General features: G+C 35.7%; 1 protein-coding gene across 7 annotated transcripts in view; it reads left to right on the plus strand.

Moving 5' to 3' along the window:
- The window catches only part of STK38L (serine/threonine kinase 38 like), an 81029-nt gene extending 57864 nt beyond the window's left edge, over positions 1–23165 (plus strand). For 5 of the 7 annotated variants that reach the window (XM_070495177.1, XM_070495178.1, XM_014846873.3 and 2 more), the window contains 11 exons: positions 3692–3814; positions 4058–4141; positions 10526–10649; positions 12347–12501; positions 12872–12974; positions 13169–13230; positions 15160–15277; positions 15916–16039; positions 16999–17094; positions 19337–19428; positions 19535–23165. In XM_070495177.1, coding sequence (XP_070351278.1) covers positions 3692–3814; positions 4058–4141; positions 10526–10649; positions 12347–12501; positions 12872–12974; positions 13169–13230; positions 15160–15277; positions 15916–16039; positions 16999–17094; positions 19337–19428; positions 19535–19662 — 1209 coding nt within the window. In that variant the 3' untranslated portion in view covers positions 19663–23165. Of the gene's footprint in view, positions 1–1599; positions 1896–3691; positions 3815–4057; positions 4142–10525; positions 10650–12346; positions 12502–12871; positions 12975–13168; positions 13231–15159; positions 15278–15915; positions 16040–16998; positions 17095–19336; positions 19429–19534 lie in introns of all 7 variants that reach the window. The other 2 variants (XM_070495179.1, XM_070495180.1) reach the window with 1 other exon arrangement.
- The last annotated feature ends 230 nt before the right edge of the window (positions 23166–23395 follow it).

The following is a 23395-nucleotide window of genomic DNA, read 5'->3' on the forward strand; positions in this document are numbered from 1 at the left end:
AATCTTTAAAAAAAAAAAAAAGAAATATATACTTTATTTTCTATGCAATAGGGACATAACAGCCTAGATTAATTAGTTTGACAGTTTTCAACGATCAGAGAAGGATTTCTATATTTGAAGAGCAGTCTTCAAAGGATGATTTGAAATCAAACCATTCTCTAATCTTCCTCGCACCTTTCCTAAGACTGTACCCATGTTTTTATATTGGCAATGTGTAAATCGAGTAACAAAATATTTTATGATTTATACCAAGGGTGGTTACTTTGTTAATCAGCTGACTCAATCCAGAAAACTCACATTATTTACATAAAATTACTGTAATAAATATTTTTAAAACATTTCATTTATGTTCTTTAAATTTTAAGGGAGAAAGGTAATGATTTAGATCTGTATTACAATCTGTAGAGAAAAAATAAGGCTGAGCACATCTTTCCTCATTTTTATTCATTATTATTAATTTTCTTAGTAATAATATTATAATTATAATTGTATTAATATACATTATATATCATTATATTGATATAGAAATCTTATGCATAAGATCTTAATATGAAATCTAGAGAAGAGATTACAAAAATAGATGCCCAAGGGCCAAGCGGGTAACATAAATGAGAAGTTGGCCAGGTTGGCTTCACAATGATGTCTTAGGTTATGTTCTCTTGATCCAACATACTTTGCTTGCATCCTCAACTCATAAGAATATTTTTTGCACCTCCACAAAGAAATAGATGCATTTTTTTCCTTTTTCTAAAATATTTGATCCTCGCAGTTTATCTTTTGATAAAGACACATACCTCTTTTCACTTTACTGCAAGAAAACAAGAGCACCAGCCCAATGACACACTTCACCTGGTGACTGGCATCAGTGGTGGAGACCGTGACACAGTAGAGAACTGCTGCCCGTCAAAAGGGGACGGCCACTTTGCCCACTGTGGCTGAGATCCTCTTATTCATGAGATGCTAGAAATCTGGACTTTCATGTAAAATCACCTGCTTTTTAAAATAAAAGCAAGTAATTCAGATGTTTTGAAAACAACCTGCTGGCCAAATCAAATACATCTGTACGTTGAATACGCTTTGTAGCTTCTAGTTTGTGACCTCTGGTCTGCACCATGAAGTACTAACTACGCTTAGAGCTATTTCCTTTAATGCTTCTAAATGACTTTCAGAAAATGTGACATGATTTACCCCTAAAAATAGTTAGTGGCCCCTAATAACTGTTTATAAAACTTCTAGAATGTTTTTGTAAAGATATTTTAATTCCACAAAGGCTTAGTTTTAGGCCCCATGCTAGGTCCTTGACAATGTCAAATTCTATGAAATGTACATACTTTCTCAACCTTAATATAAAATATGTTGGAACTCTCTTTATGTGGGGTGGGTTTTTTAAAAATAAAATTTTTTAATAAAAATAGTCTAGTTTTTTAAATGAAAACTAGTATTCATCCTTAATTCATTCTATAATAGAAAAGTATTTGTGAAAGTCATTTGTGAAAACTAAACCATGTAATATAGCCATGTAGAGCATATATACTGAGATGAACTTGCTAGCTGAGCCCTTTCACATTTCAGAACTTCTGTGTACACTGTCTCATACAGAAACTGAGCACCCTGCAGATGGAGAGTTTGAGGAACACCCGTTTAAAAGGGAATGGAGAAAGGAACAAGACGATGTATTTCTAGTTTCATCTTACTTAAGATAATCCTATCAAACATGGGATATTATTTACTCTAATGGAAAACCAAAGTAGACAAGTTTAAGATGCACAGGAGAGCCATGAAACGTGAAGCCTGTCCCCAGAGGGTTGTTAGCCTCTTTGGAGAAGATAAGGGTGCAATGACCACAAAAATGTTGTTTGCTTTTCAAGGCAACTTAATCTACATAAATCATGAGCGTATGTATCAGCATGCTTTTTTTCATCAACTTTTTTAAATGCTGTCTTTCTTCAGCTCCCTCTGGACTGCAACACTGATTTTAAGACTAATATCACTGAATAGGTTTTCTTAAAAGTAATGTAACAATGTTATAGGTGACTTCCCATTTTTGTAGAATTATGTGTTCCATACACTTGTCGATTCTCCCTTTTTGCCATTAAATAGCTGTGCCCAAAACTACATAAACATTGTTTACTTGCTGTGTTATGTGACTTATCAGATATTAAGGAACATTGTTTTCTTTACCTGCCTCTCTGTTGATTTTGAGCACAATTTATGAAACTAGGTAATGAGAGCATCTTTTCCATTCAGATTAGACAAGTTTTTGACACTACATCAACCTTTGCTCTGTTTTGTAATCTAAAAACTCAGAAATCCAGAATGTCTTTCAAAACTCTTATATTTATTCATTTATGTAATTAAGAAAACCCCCAGAACCGCTTTACTGCTTTGAAAGACATGACTATAGTGCCTCCATGTGGCCTTTTTTATTATAGTCAAAGTTTAAAACAAGCTCCTTTTTGGGCCTTTTGTTTTACTAGTAATTCAGTTGTTTTTTTAATCATTCAAAAGGCATTTTTGAACAAAAAAACAATCATCTTGTTTCCACCATTGATGTGTCTGTGTGTAGCTTCATTTAGCTGTTTAAAGACGTTTAAATTGAAGACATAATTTCTTGATTTCTTCCTCTTAGATTAACTTCGTTAGAAGTATCAGAATTCCGTTGCATTGATGATATACATTTCCCTGTTTATAACTAACTAATAGTCCACCCATAGCCTTTTTAAAACAGATGTACACAGCAGTGTGAAAGGACTATTCAGTGGGTATACCTTGAGCTGCATCTGAGGAGCAATGTTACTGAGCTGTTATGGTCATTTTGACTTGTCTTCCTTCCCCTTAGAACTTGGAACCCGATCAACTGGAAGCTTGATAGGTTCACTTGAAGATGAACAGGAGTTTATTTATTTTTTTTAATTTGTTTATTTCCTGCTGTGCTAGGAACTAACAGAATGTCACAAAACAGAATTTTGTTTGGTGAGGGGAAAAAATGAGGTTTAGAACAATGAAATAAATGCCTATTCCAAATGTAGCCTAACCTTCAGGAATTTCATAATGTTTCTGACTAATGGTAGTTATTTTTTGTGATCTTTGGAGAACGAATTATGAAGTTCCTGACTTGAATATTTTAATGAATTCCTCATGTAATTATTAGTTTTTGCAATTTCATATTTTCAGGAAGTCGTATGCCAAGTCTCAAGCAGTTTATTAAGCTTTGTCCAAGAGTAAATTCTACCATAGTAAATAAATCTCTATGGAAACACTGCCATTGTGTTAGTTTGGTGTCATGAGTCTCAGTAGTTTTGACATAACAACCTTGGAAATTAGAGAATTGAAGCAAAGTAGGTTTCTGATAGTAAACATCATTATCATTTCTTAAAGTTTAACTTTTATTTATGAATTAAGTTAGCCTGTAGATAAAAGAATATGGTGAACTAGTTAAGATGAAATATTTAATGGACTCCACCTCAAGAATAAAGACTTATCAATTATTAAACATAAAAAATGTTTTCTTTAGATTGTTTTATTCTTTCCATGCTTAATAAATATTCAACTTGGGCAACTAAGTTATAGCACTAGTATATAATATTTAAGATACTTTACCCCCATTTTTCTGTGTCTTATCTTTTGATACTATAGGCTTCCTTTGAAACAATGTGATTTTAAAATGATCCTTTTAAACTTTTTTTAATAGAAAAAATTACGCCGATCACAGCATGCTCGCAAGGAAACAGAGTTCCTGCGGCTCAAGAGGACCAGACTTGGCTTGGATGACTTTGAGTCTCTGAAAGTTATAGGAAGAGGAGCGTTTGGAGAGGTGTGCTTCCTTTTAAAAGTGACTGCTGTTGGAAATAGTTATCTTAAGACAGTTTAAAATATGTATTAAAATAGTTTAATGTATTAAAAGATGTTTTCAGATAGTTTAATTTTAATAGAATTCCTCAAATACCAGCAATGGCAAATTGCAGCACTGCTTTCTTTAAAGGCAGCTGCCTTTTGTTCCTAACTAAATAGTGGTGACTGTTTAACATTTATAATATGATCAGTTTTTACATTCTAGGTACGGCTGGTCCAGAAGAAAGATACAGGCCACATCTATGCGATGAAGATATTGAGAAAAGCTGATATGCTTGAGAAGGAACAGGTATGAGTTCTTAACACATGTAGCCAAAGGAACATCCGCTGACTAGGTGTTAGAGTAAGCGTTAATGCTGGGATTTTTAAAAAGAAATTTACACATCTTAGTATATATTAATTTTTTGATAGCCTATTTCACTGTTTCTCAACTCTTACAGTTAAAATTTCTTCCGAATTTATAATCTAAATATGTACTGGTCTGTTCTGGCTGCCATAGTAAAATACCACAGACTAGGTAGCTTAAGCAACAGACATTTATTTTCTCACGGTCTGGAGGCTGGAAGTCCAAGGTCAGGGTTCAGGCAGGGCTTGGTTCCTGGTGAGGACTCTCTTCCTGCCTTGCAGGTGGCTGCCTTTCCCTGGTATGTGCACAGAGAGAGAGTGACCTCTCTGGTGCCTCTTCTTATAAGGACACTAATCCCCGTCCCTCCCCCTCCCCCAATGACCTCACTGAACTTTAATTACTTCCTTAGAGGCCCCATCTCCAAATCTAGTCATACGTGGGGTTAGGGCATCACTGGAACTTGGGGGTGGGGTGGCGGGGACACAAACATTTAGTCCATAACAAAATGCCTTCTTTTCTGACTTTAGTGAAAATAAAGGACAGTTCTCAGCACCCATTCCTATCACGTATCAAATAAGCAGGACCATTCTGAGAATTTGCTGATTTTACGTATTTCCAAAATCTGTAACCACTCCAATTTCATACTCCGGGGCGCTCTCCGTGTTTCCTGTGACTTATTGCAGTTTAGGGGGTGGCCATAAATCTGAAAACATCAATAGTATTATGTGTTCATCTGACCCGTGTTTCAACCAGTCCAGGTAGACACTCTGGAGAGTGTCTAAATTGAATCCATATGCTAGTGACGGACTCAATAATGGGGTTATAGAGGGAGATAGCACCTCTCTGTACCTAGTGGCTTATTTCAAGCTTTTTCGTCCCCACCTGAAGCTTACTTTGTTATTATAGCAATATAGTACCGATTTTTTATTTAAATATGGCCCACTTGAATTTTCACTGCATTCTTTTACTTTATTTCTATTTCCTTCATTCGACAAGTATTTGTTGGTTCCATGTGATGTTTCAAATACTGTTCTAGGTTCTGGGAATATAGTGGTTAACAGGACAAACCTGATCCTCGCTCTTTTATAGCAATGGGAAAAATGGGCAGGTGGCTATTTCAAATAATCATGATTGATAAGTACTGTAAAGGAAAATTTTACAAAAGGATAAAGTGATACAGATGATCTGGGTTTGGGAGGAGGAATTAGATCAGGGAATGTTTCTCTGAAGACACAATATTTGATGAGAGACTGAGTAATGAGAAAGAATGATGTATAAAGATACAGTAGAACAGAGATCTAGGTAGCAAATGCAGAAGCTCTGAGGCAAGAAGAATCTTAGCCTGCTGAAAGAAGCCATTTGTGGCTAGAATTAAGTGAGGGGAAGAGTGGTTAGAGATGAAATGGGAGAGGTAGGCAGGGACCAGATCACATAGGGCTTTGAAGGCCAAGATAGAGAGTTTGGGTTTTATTCTAAACGCAATGGGAAGACAGTGTTTTGTTTAAACAGGGCAGTGGCATGTCTGATGGATGCTTTACAAAGATGAATCAACCCCTTTGCTTGCTGATAGGAGGTACACAATTTAAAGTGGGGAAACCACCTGAGAGACTGTGGCAATTCCAGCCAGGATATGATTGTGGCCTAGACTAGGGTTACAACAGTCAAGCTGAAGAAAAGTCGAACAGATTGAGTATATGTTTTAATAGAAGAGCCAGCAGTATTTTCTGTGATGTACTGTATGTTGGGGGGTGAGGTTAGTGAGGAAAAAAGGGGAGAATCAAGGATATTACCTAGAGTTTTACTTAGGAATGGGATGCGTGATGTGTCATTTTCTGATTTAGAAAAGACTGAGGTTTGGAGACAGTGGGAATCAAGAGTTCTCTTCGTGGCATATGAAGTTTGAGCTGCCTGTTAGATATCCAAGTAGACATATTAAGTTGACAGTTGGCTAGAATATGAGGAGAAGTTTGACTAGAAATATAATTTGAAAGTCATCAATATATTGATAATATTTAAAGTAACGGGACAAGATTGCCTCAGGAACAAATACAGATAGAGAAGAAAAGAGGGCCTAGATCCAGGCCCTAGGGGACACAAGGCAGAGGAGAAACCATTTGAGGAGAGCAAGAGAGAACATCTAATCAGATAGTGGAAAACTGGAAGAACATGGTGTCTTGGAAACCAAGAGAAGAAAGTGTTTAAAGGAGATGGTGAGTGGTCAGCTATGTTGAATGCTGCTATGAGAGAGAGAGAGCAAGAGCAAGATAGGCCACTGGATGTCCTAATATGGAGATTTTGAATAACTTGGCAAGGACAGTTTCAGTGGATTAGAGGGCAGAAGCCTAATTGGAATGGTGGAAAAGAAAACGGGAAGCAAGAAATGGAGGAAGTGAGTGTTGATAAATCTTTTGTGTGAAGCGGAACAAAGAATAGGTTGGGAAGGTGAGATTTAGAGTCAAAACGAGGTTGTTTGTTTGTTTAAGAGAGGAAGTGTTTCAATGATGTTTGGAAGAATCCATTAAGAAGAGAAAAATGGAGGCCGGCCCAGTGGTGTAGTGGTTAAGTTTGGGCACTCCCCTTCGGTGGCCCAGGGTTTGCCAGTTTGGATCCTGGGTGTGGACCTAGCACTGCTCATCAAGCCATGCTGAGGTGGCATCCCACACAGAAGAACTAGAAGGACCTACAACTAGGATATACAACTATGTACTGGGGCTTTGTGGAGAAAAAATAAAAAAGGGGAATGTTAGCAACAGATGTTAGCTCAGGGCCAATCTTCTTTACCAAAAAAAAGAGAGAGAGAAAAATTGAAGGTACAAGAGAGAGAGGGGAAATAATTACAGGAATACACTGGAAGATAGAAGAGTTGATCTTTGTTAGGAGTAGGGGCCTATTCATTAAAACAGGAGAGAAAAGCAGAGAAAATGGGAACAAATGCAGGGTGGTTGATCTGCACTGTAAGGTGCCAAGTTCCTCCCTGAGCACACATATGTGAGGTCATCAGCTCAAAGTTAAGGAGGGATGGATGACTTGTTGGAGGTATAAGGAGAGAAGATTGTGAAATAGTTACAACTATTGACTTGAAGTAGGGAAATATAGTTGAATGCGCACTGAGATTTGCAATCATGAATGTAAAGTGAAACCAGTTGGTAGAGTTGGTGATTTTTCTCTAGTAATGCTTAGTTGCTCAGGGGCATGATGGAATAGACAGAAATTTGGATTTAACTAGGGTTGGTGTTTTTCCAGGCAAATACAACAGAGAGAGGGAAGGACAAGGGAGTTCAAGGCATTTGCAAAAGAGTGATCCTAATGATGGAACTGAGACTGGCTAGAGAAAGAAATGAGTTTATGAGGAAAGTAATAGAGAAAAAGTGGTAGGGTCCATAGAATGGAAATTGAAGTATAAGAATAAGAAACCTGGAAGGATAAAGGGTGGAGATCAGAAACAGAGTTCCTTCAAATTGAGATTTTAGAGGAGGTACAATTACTGGTGATGAGAAGGACAAGAAGATTACCGTGGGTGGCTGAGATGTAGTGGAGAAAAAGATGAGTGGAAGTGAGGAAGACGTCAGGGAACTGTGTAGATAGGGTATTTGATGGTTCATCCTTATAGATGTTGAAATCCATCCATGAGTGGAAAGGATGGAAAGGGAGTTGGTGAGCTGTGAGCTGAAGTCCTGAATGAGTGTGGGAGATTGACCAGGAATTCCATAAATGACAGCCATGAGGAAGGATGGTGGCTGATGTAGTCTCACAGCATGCACGTCAAAGGAGCTGGAGAGAAGGAACGTGTCACAGTGTTCAGAAGGAGCCATGAGAATGAGCAGGAAACCCACCTCTTCACCAAGCAACATGGGAGAGCAAAGCAGGCCATTCTTGAGAACTCACTCTGTTGGAAGACAGGACTCTCAGGAGACAGCCAGGTTTCAGTCAGGATGAGGAGGTGATGGGAACCATCCAGAGATGAGGTGATACAGGACTTTGTTGAAGACAGTCTGATTCCTGAGGGAAGAGATCTGGAAGGCAAGGATGGTGGAGATACTGAGTTGTTTTTGAGAATTACAGATATTGTTGGGAATAAGGGTCTGGGTCAAGATATGGAGCCTCAGAGACAAGGAGATAAACAGGACTCTAACTAAGCTGTAATAGGATTAGTCCTAGATGGGGTTTTAGAGGAAGGACAAGAGGCAGCAGTTAGTTCCAGCTGAAGCCTTTAGTTACTAGCTGCATGTGGCTACTGGGGTAGCTAGTCTGAATTGAGATATGCTATAAATGGAAAATAGACACCAAATTTTGAACACTTGGTACAAAAAAAAAAGTGTAAAATATCTCAATAATTTTTATGTTGATTACATACTGAAATGATCACATTTTGGATGTGTGGGGTCATATAAAACTATATTATTAAAAACAATTTCACCTGTTTCTTTTTACTTTTTCTGTGGCTGCTAGAAAATTTTAAATTACATATGTGCCTTGCATTGTATTTCTGTTGGACAGCCCTGGTGTAGAATATTTTGCCAGAAGTTGAAGAGCTTCTACCACTGTTTCTCTGCAGGGGCAATCTCACTGGGGCCCAACATCAACTCTATTTTGCATTTTGGGGTTGTTTTCCCACTATAAAAATTTATCCTTATTTGTCACCATTCAATTTCATTTTAGAAAACCTTTTCATACTCAATCCTAACATGTCATTATTTTAAGTTTTTATCACATTTACTTTAAATAATTTAAATTATTGCAAAATTAAGTAGCAATTTATCTCCCACTATTGTGATACCAGATTACTGTGGGTGCTACTTCCTAGCCTTGGGAAACATGCCCATTTTGAAAACATATCCTGTAATCTGGCTTTAAGATATTTAAAAATAATCAAGCCAAGTTTATGATGTAGCTGTTTTTCCTGACAACACCAGATGCAACATAAGCAGTTTAAGCTTTTTCCTGTGTCGTCTTAAAATGCTTTTGTAAAAGGCAATAGGTAAAAATTTTGATACGATTTCTCACTTTATGAAACATCAGAGAGAGAAAGTTTTTTGATGCCAGAAATAGTTTTCAACTTTTATTTTTGTGCTTTGAGCTGAGAGCATTTACTGTACCAGATAATAATACAGTAATCCCAAATATGATATTTTAAGCAGATCATATTTTATTATCAAGAAAAGACTTACAAATCTATGTTCTCATGTGCTTTGGGCCAGAGTTCATGTGCACAGTAAATATAGCAAAAACATAAAATCAAATCTTATTATTAATCTTTGAAGAAAAAATATAGTAATGCAAAAGCAATTGAAAATCGATACCAACCCCACAAATTACTCAGTTTATGAAATTTTCCAGCCTATCAAGTGTCTAAATAATAGTATCCCTAGTAATTACGTGTCTGACAAAAGTCAGTAGCAAAACCCCAAAAAGTTACACTAATTTTTTGTAGATGACGATTGTCGATATTATAGGGGTAGTCTCTTATAACAAAATAATATAAAGTTATTATAAAGGTTTCTAATCTTAAAAAAAAACAACCAAGAGCCGACTCCGTGGCCAAGTGGTTAAGTTCTCGTGCTTCGCTTCGGCAGCTCAGAGTTTCGCCGGTTCAGATCCTGGGCGCGGACCTAGCACCACTCCTCAGGCCATGCTGAGGCAGTGTCCCACATGCCACAACTAAAATGAGCCACAACTAAAATACACAACTATGTACTAGGGGCTTTGGGGAGAAGAAGGAAAAATAAAAAATAAAATCTTTAAAAAAACCCACAAAAAACAAATGGTTAAAGACCAAGTCAAGCTCTTTGTTTTACTATTAACAATTAAAAATAGTTTGCTGAAGACCCTGACTTTGTTATGTCAATCTATAGGGCATTGCTTACTACATTTAATTTTTTTTTAAAGGTTTTTATTTTATTTATTTATTTTTAAAAATTTTTTATTAATTGCACTAACATTGGATTATAACATATAGCTTTCAGATGTACATTGTATACATTTAACTTTTAAAAGTCAGATCAGGGCCCTAAATTTATGACAAGCCAGGATCCTTGGCTAAGGTGGTTAGAAAGTTTTTAGTCTGATCATTTTTCTACCTCAAAGGCCTTGGCTTCCGCAATATACCTGTGGATCCCACCTTTTTAGGCCTAAAGATAGAAGCTAAAATAAACTGTTTCCTGAGGCTCTCCATATTTAATGAGAATATCAACATGCATACATGTTTCAAACCTTTTCTAAAACTCCAGCTTTCCTTCATCTCTTAAAGAACTGGATGGATAATTGTAAGAGGTAAGCTTGAAAAATGTGTAATGTGTTACAATTATTTTTTCAAAATACATCATCTAGGTGGCCCATATCCGAGCAGAAAGAGATATTTTGGTAGAAGCAGATGGTGCCTGGGTGGTGAAGATGTTTTACAGTTTTCAAGATAAGAGGAACCTTTATCTAATCATGGAATTTCTCCCTGGAGGTAAAAGCAAACATAATAGCGATAACAGACTGACACAGCACATCTTTATATGTCATTATAATTTTATTGTAATTTATGATTTTATTAATTTTTATAATTGTAACTTTATTTTAATTTTACTTTCATATTCCTAGCTCTGAGGTTTTACATAGTCAGTCTTGGTTTCCCTATAATTCCTCCCATAATAATGCTAATTTTGACCACAATTCAGACTGTTTTGAAGGAATGATAAAGTTGGCATTTTATTTTATAGTACTTATTTATTATATAGCATTTTATTTATTTATTATATAGTATTTATAGTATTTATTTGAAACACTACCATTCTGGGTTTACTGAATATAATTAGATTGTTAGAAGTCTAGAGTTAAGAACGATAAGCCACTAAAGAAAAAGACAAACAACCCAGTGTGCAAATGATAGTGTACAGAATAGAAACTCTGGCTGGTCTATAAAGTAGATAGGAAAGTATTCAACTTCACCCGTATTCAGGGAAATGCAAATTGAAACAAGAATGAGATACTGTTTCACACTCATCTGATTAGTAAAGACATTAAAAGTCTGACGAGGCCGTGGGGGAAACTGGCTTCTCATATATGTAAGTTAATCTCTAATTCCTCTGGAGAGCTATTCACAGATAGCAGTAAAGTTGGAACTGCATGGATCCCACAATCCGGCAGTTCCACAACCGTCTGTCTTCCCTAGAGATTCTCCTCAATGTGTGCGTGGACGACTTGTAAAGGATACTCATTGCAGCATTGTCATAACAGTGAAAAACTGGATGCAGGATAAATGTCATCAGTAGAAGAATGGATAAATAAAATGTGGCATAATTATGCGATGAAATATTTTACGGTAGTTAAGCAGCAGGAGCTATATCTGTTTCAACAGTAAGATCTCAGAAACAGAGTCAAGGAATAAAGCAAGCTGTGGAATTATATGTACAGTTGATGCCATTTATGTAATTCCTAAGAATACATACAGAAGACTATAGATAGATTAATATATGTATATGAGAACATATTTTAAAAATAAGCTGGGAGGGTACACATCAAACCAAATCCATTATAACGGTTACTCAGCAGAAAGGGAGAGGAGAATAGCATGAGAATGGAGGACAAAGAATACTTCTACATGCTATTTTTTTTTAAAAGGCTTGAAGCATCATGAAAAAATATTAACAGCTGTCAATTCTGAGCTGTAAGTTTACCAATTTTTATTCTTTGCCCCTTTTTAAAGAAAAAGTTCCTTGATAATAAAGGAATGTCTAGAGGTGACTCTTTTAGTGGGGTGATGTCCTATTTTTGCTGGCCCGAAGACCTCTGAGTGTTTTTGAAACTTGAATTGAAAGAATATATCCCGTTTCCAGGTTTGCTTCCTCTGATTTATTTTCGCAGTTGGACATATTTTCCTTAGCAACTTATTGTGGATGTTGAATAGTGGATATTACTTCCTTATCATCTCTGCTCTGATTTGATTTCACATACTTTCTACCTTAAAACCATTAAATGTCATGAAACTTTGCTTATGCAATGACACTTTTTTTATTTGGCCCTAGAGATAGTTGGAGGTATATACTGGGTGGATCATAAAATGCAAAAATCAGGCATACGTTGTATAGATAAAAAGAAAGCTTTTACAAGGTATTCCCCTTTTGAGGCATTTCTAACACACAATACTTATTTTCCTTTATTTAGGTGACATGATGACATTGCTAATGAAGAAAGATACCTTGACAGAAGAGGAAACACAGTTCTACATCTCAGAGACTGTTCTGGCAATAGATGCAATCCATCAGTTGGGTTTCATCCATCGGGATATTAAACCAGACAATCTTTTATTGGATGCCAAGGCATGTGAATAAATTGGTGAATTATTAGGTTGCTGATTATTTATGGAGTAATAGAGCTGACTTTGTGATTGGAAATGGGCGACTGCAATTTATATTATTGCTAAACTGCGTTATTTCATAGACTCATGCAATAGGAGAGGACTCTGGAGTGAAATGACATCAAGAGAATATGGCTGTCTGTTTATCTTCTTCCATTTTCTACTTTTTAAAGTCATCATCATCAAATATTTATAATTTTACATTGCGCCTGTATGAATTCTAAGCTAAGAATTTTTATAATAATTGCATTTAAAGGAAGAGTTTATGATAAGGCTTTTGTCTCAAAGTTAATATCTTCTGTTGATTTTACTAGACCTTTTTTTTTTTTTAGGGTCATGTAAAATTATCTGATTTTGGTTTGTGCACGGGATTAAAGAAAGCTCACAGGACTGAATTCTACAGAAACCTTACACACAACCCACCAAGTGACTTCTGTAAGTCTGATTTGTTTTTTTTCCTGATTAAAGTAGTATAGTTGGTTTACTTCAGTGCTCTTGAGAACTGAAGGTTCTCTCCTTCTCCTCACTCTTTAAACCAATGTATTTTAAATTATATGTGTGAATTTTTTTTTTTTTTTTTTGGTGAGAGTTTTCCCCTCATGATTACAATTCTGTCTTGTTGAAATTAGCGTTTCAGAACATGAATTCAAAGAGGAAAGCAGAAACGTGGAAGAAGAACAGGAGACAACTGGTGAGTTAGCCATGTTTCTAAGGAAGAATTTTGTGCCCTGGTGCTAAAAATCTCATCTGGTTTTTGCCCGATTATTTCGTATCTTCACAATGAGTAATGCCTACTTCGTAGCAATGATAGAGCTCATTCTGAGATCACACAGGTTTTAGTTTGTCTGTAACATTTCCTTGCCTATAAAGTGAAAAGCTGATTTTTACTTTATGGCTTATCTTCAGAGTATTTTATCAATAGATAAATAGATAAAATTAGAAAACAGACTTTACTGCAGATAAACTTAATTACTCCTTTGATGTGGAATAACACTGTCTATTTTAACCCCACACCATATTTCTCCTCTCTTACTTAGCAAATATGAGAATTGCTTGCCCCTTTCCTCTTTCTCTTTATCCTGTGAACTAGGTCACGAACATTCTCAAGGTTAGGAATGTGCCTTTTGACTTTGTTTTCCTAATGTTTTGTACAATGACTGGCACATACAGACATTCTCTAAATATTTGTTAAATTCAACCAAATGATGATGGGAAACTAATTCAGCATTCCCTTAGGAAGATAAATAGACAATAAGATAATAGTCTGATACCCTCTCAAACCAAATTAAAAGACCTTTGCATTATTGAGCTCATTCTCTCATTAACCCAGGTAATTACAAGCTTCCTATGCTTGTAAGACATTTCACTGTTTTTAAAAGTGTAAAAAGTGTTAAAAAATGTATTGAGCTATGCATCAATGACAAAACCTTCCTTCTACTTTGAAATATGTCACTTTTAGATCAGATTTCACAATTGAGAAAGGAACTGCAGTATTTCCTAGTTTTAAAGGGATAAATGAATACTGCTTAAAAATATGGTGGGAATTCTGTACCTCTCCATTTACGGAATATTCACAGGTGATTACTCAAGTGAATGTTACACTGTTCTCATGGCCATCATCACAACTTGTATCAGTGTTTCCCAAGGGAGAAGTAGAGGGAACTCTATAGGTATTTTGGGCAGGAAATTCTTTACAGCCTGTATCCCCTGCCCACTAAATGCCGGTTATGTTCTCCCCTAGGTCATTGAAGTGACAAAATGTGCTGCCACACATTTTCAAATGGCCCCTAGAATACTACCCTTAGTTGAGAACTATTGCCTTAAAGAAATAGTTTTTGTAAGATTTTACAACAATTAAGAATGAAAAACTGCAGTGCTCCCCAATGGATAGTGAGTGCCCCGGAATGAAGTTTATAATGGAATTACCTGATGTTTATATAGCAGGTTGTAGTTTACAAAGCACGTTCCTTTTCTTGTTTCATCCCCATATCAAGTCTATTAGGGCAGGTATTATTACTCCAATTTTATGTAAGCAGAAGCTGAGGCTCAGAGAGGTTGAATAACTTGCCTTAAGAACACATCAGTAGTGGGGCTGGCCCCGTGGCTGAGTGGTTAAGTTCGCGCGCTCCGCTGCAGGCGGTGCAGTGTTTCGTTGGTTCAAATCCTGGGCGTAGACATGGCGCTGCTCATTGGGCCATGCTGAGGTGGTGTCCCACATGCCACAACTGGAAGGACCCACAACAGAGAATATACAGCTATGTACTGGGGGGCTTTGGGGAGAAAAAGGAAAAAATAAAATCTTTAAAAAAAAAAAACACATCAGTAGTGAGTGAGGAAGCCAGGCCTATTGGGCTCAACCTTTTTAGTCTTTTCTAAATGAATTTAGAGCTAAATGTATAATCAACTTAGATGTGCTTCTTAGGGGGCAGAAATCATGTCTTAAGTAACATATTATCTGACTCAGTACCTATCACCAAGCCCTTATACATGAAAAACATGCCAAATAAGTATTAAATGAAAAGTTAACTTCTGTATATATTGCTTTTGCCAGTAGTGAGCCATACTCAGATCTTTCGGAAAAAATTTAAGAATGCTGGTTTGACAAGCTGTTCCTTTGCAGGCATATTCCACAGTTGGGACACCAGATTACATTGCTCCGGAAGTATTCATGCAGACTGGTTACAACAAATTGTGTGACTGGTGGTCTTTGGGAGTGATTATGTATGAAATGCTAATAGGTATGATTTATCATTCATTTACTTAGATACTATATAAATTTCCTTGAGTGTCACTGATTGAACATATTGCAGATATCATGGGCTAAAATATCTGGGGCCAGCCCTGATGCCTAGTGGTTAAGTTCAGCAACTCCACTTCAGTAGCCCAGCTTCAGTTTCCGGGTGCAGACCTACACTGCTCTGTTAGTGGCTATGCTTTGCTGGTGGCCCACATACTAACAAATAGAGGGAGATTGGCACGGATATTAGCTCGGTGAATCTTCCTCAGCAAAAATAAATAAAGGAAAATAAAATATCTGAACTCTTGTAAACTGATTTCTGACATTCCTCAATGTTCAATACACAATGATAAATACCAGTGAGTTCTCTAGGGAACCTGTTTCAGGAATGGGGTATTTAACCGGAATTCAGATGTTGTCAAAGTTGTGTCTGCATGGCCTTTCAGGTGAAGGGGGGGGCAGTGCTTGAAGTCCTTTATTGTTGACTTGATTAGCAATTTTATTATAAATTGATGAATGGTGGCATTTGTTATTGTTAAATAGAGCACTCAGGGCTATTTTGTTTCTTTGACACGTATAGTAGGTGTAGCATCTATGATCATAACAGCTGATAAAACTTTTGTTTTCTCTGATATGTAGGATACCCGCCTTTCTGTTCTGAAACACCGCAAGAAACATACAGAAAAGTGATGAACTGGAAAGAAACTCTGGTATTCCCTCCAGAGGTGCCTATATCTGAGAAAGCCAAGGACTTAATTCTTAGGTGAGTGGTTAAATCCCTGGAGGAGTTTGTGGTATCCCAAAACTTCGCAGATCCCCAAAAGACTCAATTGCCCATTCCACTTCCGTGGGAAGAGAAGGACTGCCACTGATCTATGCAATCAAAGAGATCAGTAAAGAAAAATGTTTTTAAAAAATGTAGACTCTTAAAAGGAAGTATGCAGAAAGAAAAAGTAAGAGTTAATAATTTCAAAGGGCACTTCTGTTAGAATGCAATGACCCTATCCCATTAAAGAAAAAAAGGAAGGTAAATTTTTAGTAGCAGTTCATATCACAAAAGTCTATATATGAAATCTTTTCTAAGCAAAAGATCCCCTTCTGTTTCTCCACTAAGAGGAAATGTTGTAGTGAATGGCTGGAAGGAATATAAATTGGGATAACCTATGAGAACAGCCAGTTGGCAGCATATTATCAAAAATCTTTAAACTATATATGATCTTTGACCCAGTAATTCTACTTCTAGGAATTTTGCTTACATAGATAATCAGATGTGTGTAAAAATTTACGTACGATATGTTTATCATGATATTGTTTTTAGTAATGAAGAATTGAAAACCATCTAAATGTTCAATAATAATGGACTGGCTGGAAAAATTTTATTATTTATATATGCAAATTTTAGAAAATGAAGTTATAAAAAATATTTAACGACTTTGCAAAATTTTCTCAGGATGTGAAGTGAAAAAAATGGTCCTAAAATAGTAACTACTGTGTCAACACAATATTTAAAAAATTATAACAAAAGACTAGAAGGAAACGGCTTCAAATGGTTTACAGTAGTTATCTCTGAATAGTGCAATTACAGATGATTTCTGTTTTCTCCCACATTTCCCACAAGACACAGGATTAACTTCAGTAAACAGAAAAAAACAATATTTGAAATAATACAGAGTACTTTAGATACAATTTGCTTATGATAATTTCCCTGTTTCCATTTTCTAGATTTTGTGTTGATTCTGAAAATAGAATTGGAAATAGTGGAGTAGAAGAAATAAAAGGTCATCCCTTTTTTGAAGGTGTGGACTGGGGGCACATCAGGTACGTTCATAGGCTTTGAATGCGAGAGGTCTGAGTGAAAACAAATTTTTTAACTAGACAGCGATTGATTTCTCTCTGATTCTACTAGATTAAAGACAAGAAGTAACACTGTTAGAATGTTATTAAATGATTGTTCTGGATTATATAAGTTAGTAAAACTATAGTGGCTAGAGCTAAATGACTTATTTTAGCTAATATCCACTTTAAGGGAAAAACCACATACTGTGCGTCTGTTTAGATTCTTATATTCAGAGTTACATGATAAAGGTTGTTAGCACAACAAAGATGTACTTACATTTCACACCATAACCTCTCATTTTTGTCTTCTTTCTAATATACCATACTGTGTCTCCTTTATTAATTTATAACAAAATACAGTCACTTTTTTAAACATTGTGGGAAAAATTAAATAATGCAAGTAACTTTTAAGAATTTGCTTATAGTTGTTAATTGTAAGCTTTCACCTTTATTCAGTTTATGGCCAAACTACCTTCAGTAGTTGTGGTCTGTTTTCCACACCGCAGCTGTTTAGAAACCTAAATCTGATCATGCCATTTTCTTCCTTCCCTTTCCACCTAGAATCAAATTAAGGATCCTTATCTGCTGTTTCAGGACTGTGGGGTGTGGCTCTTGCCTCATCTGTACAAGTTGCATCCTGTGTGATCTTTCCCACTCCTCCCACCTCAGGGCTTTGTCATGTGCTATTCATTCTGACTGAAATGCTCTTCTCCCTGCCCTGTACCTGTCCCTGCCCTTCCCTGCCAGCATCTCCTTTTCATCTTTCAAGATAGCTTATATGTCACTTCATCCACGCAGAGCTTCACTGGAGCTCCTACTGTGTGCTAGGCACTCTCCCTGTGGTAATAGTGGCTGATTTTTTGATCATTTATTATATGCCCAGCACTGTTCTAAGTACTTTATGTGCATTTCTTATCTTATTCTCATAATAAACCTTATAAAACAGGTACTATTATTATCCGCTTTACGAATGAGGCACCTAAGGCACAGAGAAGTAACTTGCCTATAGTGCCACAGCTAGTCAATGATCTAGCTAGAGTTGGACCCAGGCTGTTTGATTCTGGAGTTCTGACTCTTAACTGCTGCGCTGTATTATACTATACATACATCATCTCCTTGAAGAGACCCATATGACTGCCCCCTTTTTCCAGTTGGAAGGATGCTTTGAGACCACCAATCCAATCTTGTTTACAGTGAGGAAATAAATAGTCACAGAGCAGAGACTTAACCTGCCTAAGGTCATCCTGCTAATTAATGACAAGAGATTAGATCTCAGGGCACCTGGGTTTATGGTTCTTTCCACTAAACTAATATAAATTTATTAAGTTAGTAGATTAAGTATTAATTAACGTGGAATAATTCTGGGAAAAATATATACATGCTTTTTACATAGTTTTGTAAACTTATCACCTAATAGATGCAATAAGTATTTGTTGAAAAAATAACAGCAACAAAAATTGATAGCTTCTTTTAACTATTTCTATACTTAAATATTTTTAGCATGATAAGAAGGCATTTTTGTGGGGCTGGCCCCGTGGCTGAGTGGTTAAGTTCACGTGCTCCGCTGCGGCGGCCCAGGGTTCCGATCCTGGTGCGGACATGGCACCACTCGTCAAGCCACGTTGAGGTGGCGTCCCACGTCCCACAAATGGAAGGACCTGCAACTAAGATATACAGCTATGTATGGGGGGCGTTTGGGGAGATAGAGCAGAAAAAAAAAAAAAGTCCCTGATTCCCTTAAAATTTATATGACTGAGAAGTTTTTGGATTCAGATTTCATCAAAAATGTGTAGTCCTTTCACCGTTTGAGCCCCTTATTTTCCAAAATAACTTGTGATTTATGGATTCTCTACTAGAAGAATTCTATTCCAGAATTAATGAGGTAGGATCGAGTCCCCATAATATCCAGTGTACTTTATAATTATAAGATATTTTAAATAAAATCTCTTCTGTTCTACTTTCCTTTTTATTAACTCTTGTTTTTCCACTTTAAAAAAACAGCATGAGAAGGTCTTGGTACAAAGAAATAAAAACTCCAAGTAAATGATAATATTTTAATAAAAAATTATATTCAACTCTGAAATCCACTTATTTTCAAATCCATAATAAATTTCTTTGACTCTTCTAATATAGAATAGCATGTGGAATTTGCAAGTAGAATTATTTTTTTGGAAAATTAAGAATTCAGGAAAATTTACCATGGTTACTCAATACCTTTTTTTAGGGAAAGGCCAGCTGCAATCCCTATAGAAATCAAAAGCATTGATGATACTTCAAATTTTGATGACTTTCCTGAATCTGATATTTTACAACCGGGTAAGACAATCTACAGCACAACTAACACTATTAAAAGTCTACAAAGATGATGACATTTTCAGTAATGAAATTCCTTTGCTCTTGGTGAATTGTTCTCTCTTTCTAGTGCCAAACACCACAGAACCGGACTACAAATCCAAAGACTGGGTTTTTCTCAATTATACCTATAAAAGGTTTGAAGGGTTGACTCAGCGTGGCTCCATCCCCACCTACATGAAAGCTGGGAAATTATGAATGAAGATCACATTCTCCCACAACCAAGAGAACTCAGGTAGCTGCATCACCAGGCTTGCTTGGCATAGATAACAGTACACTGAAATACTCCTGAAGACGGTGGTGCTTAGGACTACAAGAGGAAATTCTACAGGACTAGGATTTCTAAGACTACTACAGGAATTGGTTGGCAGTGCCAGCTGGCTTTTTTTTTTTTAATATTTTATTATTTTTGTTAACTTTATTATACGAAGGTACTGGAATAAAAGAAACGTACATCCCTTTCTAACTGCACTGCCTACATGCGTATTGAGGTCCATTCTGCCTGTGTCTGCTGTGGCTTTGTACTGTAACACCTCTAATCAATTCAGGAGAAACACATATCATTTAAAGCAACATAGGCTCACCTGTAGGTAACACTGCAGTATTGCTTTTTTACTGCAAATCTTATGGGTCTAGATAATCAATAAAAGCCATCTTCCATAGTTGGTGTTAGAACACTTGCCCTATTGGTTTGGACATCTATAGAATATATATGAAGACAATTTCTGTAATGGTTTTAAGAAATTTTAAAAAGGAAATTATTTAAAAAATAGAATTTATCATCATGTTATTACACAAACTCCACAGTCGGGAGTGGCAAGTTTATAATGAGGAGGAAGTTCAACACCTTCACTCGAGCACTCCACTAATATATTTACTTTGCATTGAGAAATACTGATGACCTTTCTCTACGTAGTCTGTATACTCATAGGGAGATGTACTGTATCGTATAAAATGTAAAGTTGCTTTTCTTGTGACAAGAGGACTTCTTTTTTAACAAGAGGACATGGCATTATTTTAATTTGATTATGGTGAGTTGAATTTAAGAAATGACCATGAAGGCTGCTTGTAGAACCTAGTGTATTTTTATTAAACTATTTTTTTAAATGTCAAACTTCTGATCATGTAAATGGACTTGTAGAGAACAAAGAGCTATTGACTTTGGTTTTCTAGAAAGTTGTTACATATCATGGCTGGTTAACTTTTGTTTCTTTTGATGACAGTTTTTCCTTTGATAGTACTTGTATTATTGTGCCGTTATTTTCTTATACTCCAAACGTACCAAAGATCCTGAACAGTGTGGATGTTCACAACTGAGCGGAGTTTTACTTTCCCGTGGGAGTGCTGTATTCAGACGTGACAGATCTTTGATAGAGATCAGCTAATTCAAGGGCAATATTGTTCATGTTTAGCTACATCACTGTGGTTAATGTAAATGGACTTAAGGAAGTAAATGCAGGCCGGGGAGTGGGGGTGTCATTAGAGGATAGGGGAGATGATGACAGCATCAAATTCTTTGGGTATTTCCCTAAGAGTTAAATAATCTTTTCTAGCTCAATATTTTAATTCTAAAAGGACTCTCTGAGGCTTTGGTTTCCTAAGGACTAGTTGAGGAATACTACTTTATCAAAGAATGGCCTAATACTTGTCTTAACTGTTAATTGAGAAAATTTTTTTTAAGCTATAACAATTATAACCGTTACAAATGATCTGTGATCAGAATCTAAAATGATGATTTATTTGTAGGGATGTTCTTCCTAATGGGGAAGAATTGCATAGGATCATTATACAAATCTACAAAAATTTTTATAAATGTTGCTGCTAGGTAGCTCTACAGTGTTTCGATTAGGCCATCCTGGGTTTTTTCCCCTCTGTTCACTCTCTTCCTTTTCTTCCTTCCTTCCTTCCTTTCATTCATTCATTCTTTCTTTCTAGCATTTGATATTTATTATGTCTTCATCTAATAGTTCGTCTCCATTTTTCTTGTATGTGGCTGTGTATCTAGGAGAGAGAACTAGTAAAATTCTGGGGTTATCTCAATTTGACTAACTCTAGTTTTTCTAATCATAACTGCCTCTCATTTAAAAAATCTTCACTTTTGGCTCACTTGTATGAGATTTTCTCACTCCCCTCCTTTTTTTTTTTAAAGGACTGTTGCTAGTGTGATAGTGGATGGGTAAGACACGAGGAGATTGCAATGCTCTCTCGTTCTAATGTGGTAACCATTTTAGTAAAAAAAATCATCAATTCAAGTTGACAGAGAGGGAGAGAGATAAAGGAGCTGAATTACCTCAGTTCACTTTTTAATTGAATAGTAATAGAACATTTTAGTTTCCATCTCCCTTATTCTTATTAACAGGAAGAACTTGGAAATGGGCAGTTCTGGAAAGTTTACCCTGTTTAGAGTCTCATTTTTCCCTGGGGTTAATAGAGTGATTCACAATCTTTGGGTTTCCTCCTCATCAAAAGCATTTCTTAAGTGCCTATCTAAAAGCAATTAAAGACTGTGTCTGCCCTTTGGAAGCTAAGAATTTAATTCATGATGCAAATTAGCTAGGTAATTTGCGAAGTACCCTTGAGATTGAATTTTCTCTATTATACATTTCCCATGTTTCTGGTGAACCATTTAATTTAAATGACAAAACCCTATCTAATCAACTGGGCATAATGACATTTTCTTTAAATTAGACTCTATTTTGAATTAAAGAGTTTTATTATAAACTGTGTGTTTTTGGTTTTTCTAAGTATATAGAAAGCTTGTATAATTCAGATTTATTCATTTCCTGATCTAATGTAGACTTTGACTTTTTTTATTAAAAAAACTTTGTATTAAAGCAAGTTATGTTATTTTTCTTTTATGCTTTTCTTATTAACATAGTTTGAAACCTTTAAATTTATTGAAGCATAGTGTTCTCTGAAAATAAGGAATTTCGTATAAATCAGCCTTTTCTGAATGGAATATATAGCTGATTTAATAAGCTATTAGTTGAATGGAAAACAACAAGTGTGGAATATTCAAAGCTTTCTTTGGTTGCTTGAGATAGAGTTTCATTTATTTCTATAATAGCATACTTTTTCTGTTTTCTAAACACCTGTAAATCTTTGTGTAAATCTGTAAAATTTAAAATTTTTAAAGTACATTTATTTTTGGTGTTTTATTGTAGAAAACCTTTAGACAATCAATCAATCAGTATCTACTGGTAGGATAAACAGCTATCCATCTTTTGATGATCTACAAATAAATGAATCGAGACTTTAATCAGTAGAGAGGCCCCAGGCTACTAATCACATTTTTCTTTGAATTGCTGAGATTCAGATGATTCAAAATAACTGTTTTGCTAAACCATGATTATTTCCTCTTGTCTTTATTTAAATTTTATTTTCTCTTTAGAAGTGCACTTATTTCTGAAAAATTTTAATGAAACACTTAGAACAAATATAAATACAAGACACTTGGGAGATATTTTAGATTTTTATGAAAAAAATGTGAGGGAATATTGCTGCTTTTAAAAAGGAATGAAATAAAATAGATCTTAGCTATTTTTTTAAAAAGCAATATAAATTATTCAGCAGTTGTCTAGAACAATAATCATAAGGCTGTTGTGTTCTGTGTTCAGTTACGGAGTTTCAAAAATATGTTTCGGTTGCGTGAGGCCTTTTTCATTGAAGGTAAGAAAAGAATAAAAACTATGTTTATAATATTTCTGTTGGTGAGGTTTTTGGGTTTTATTTTTGAGTTTTGAGAAGATGTTATCCAAAACTCAAGAAAGACTTTTGTAAATGTACTCAACATTTACACTAAAAGTTCACATCAAGAACAAAATAAGTATTGGAAGTTTCAATTGTGTTACTTTTAAACAATCAAGATAGTTGTACAGGTTTATGTACAGTTATCTCACTGGCCAAAACCAATTAGCAAGCAGAATTGAAA

The sequence above is a fragment of the Equus asinus genome, chromosome 22 (assembly GCF_041296235.1).
Source record: "Equus asinus isolate D_3611 breed Donkey chromosome 22, EquAss-T2T_v2, whole genome shotgun sequence".
NCBI lineage: Eukaryota > Metazoa > Chordata > Mammalia > Perissodactyla > Equidae > Equus > Equus asinus.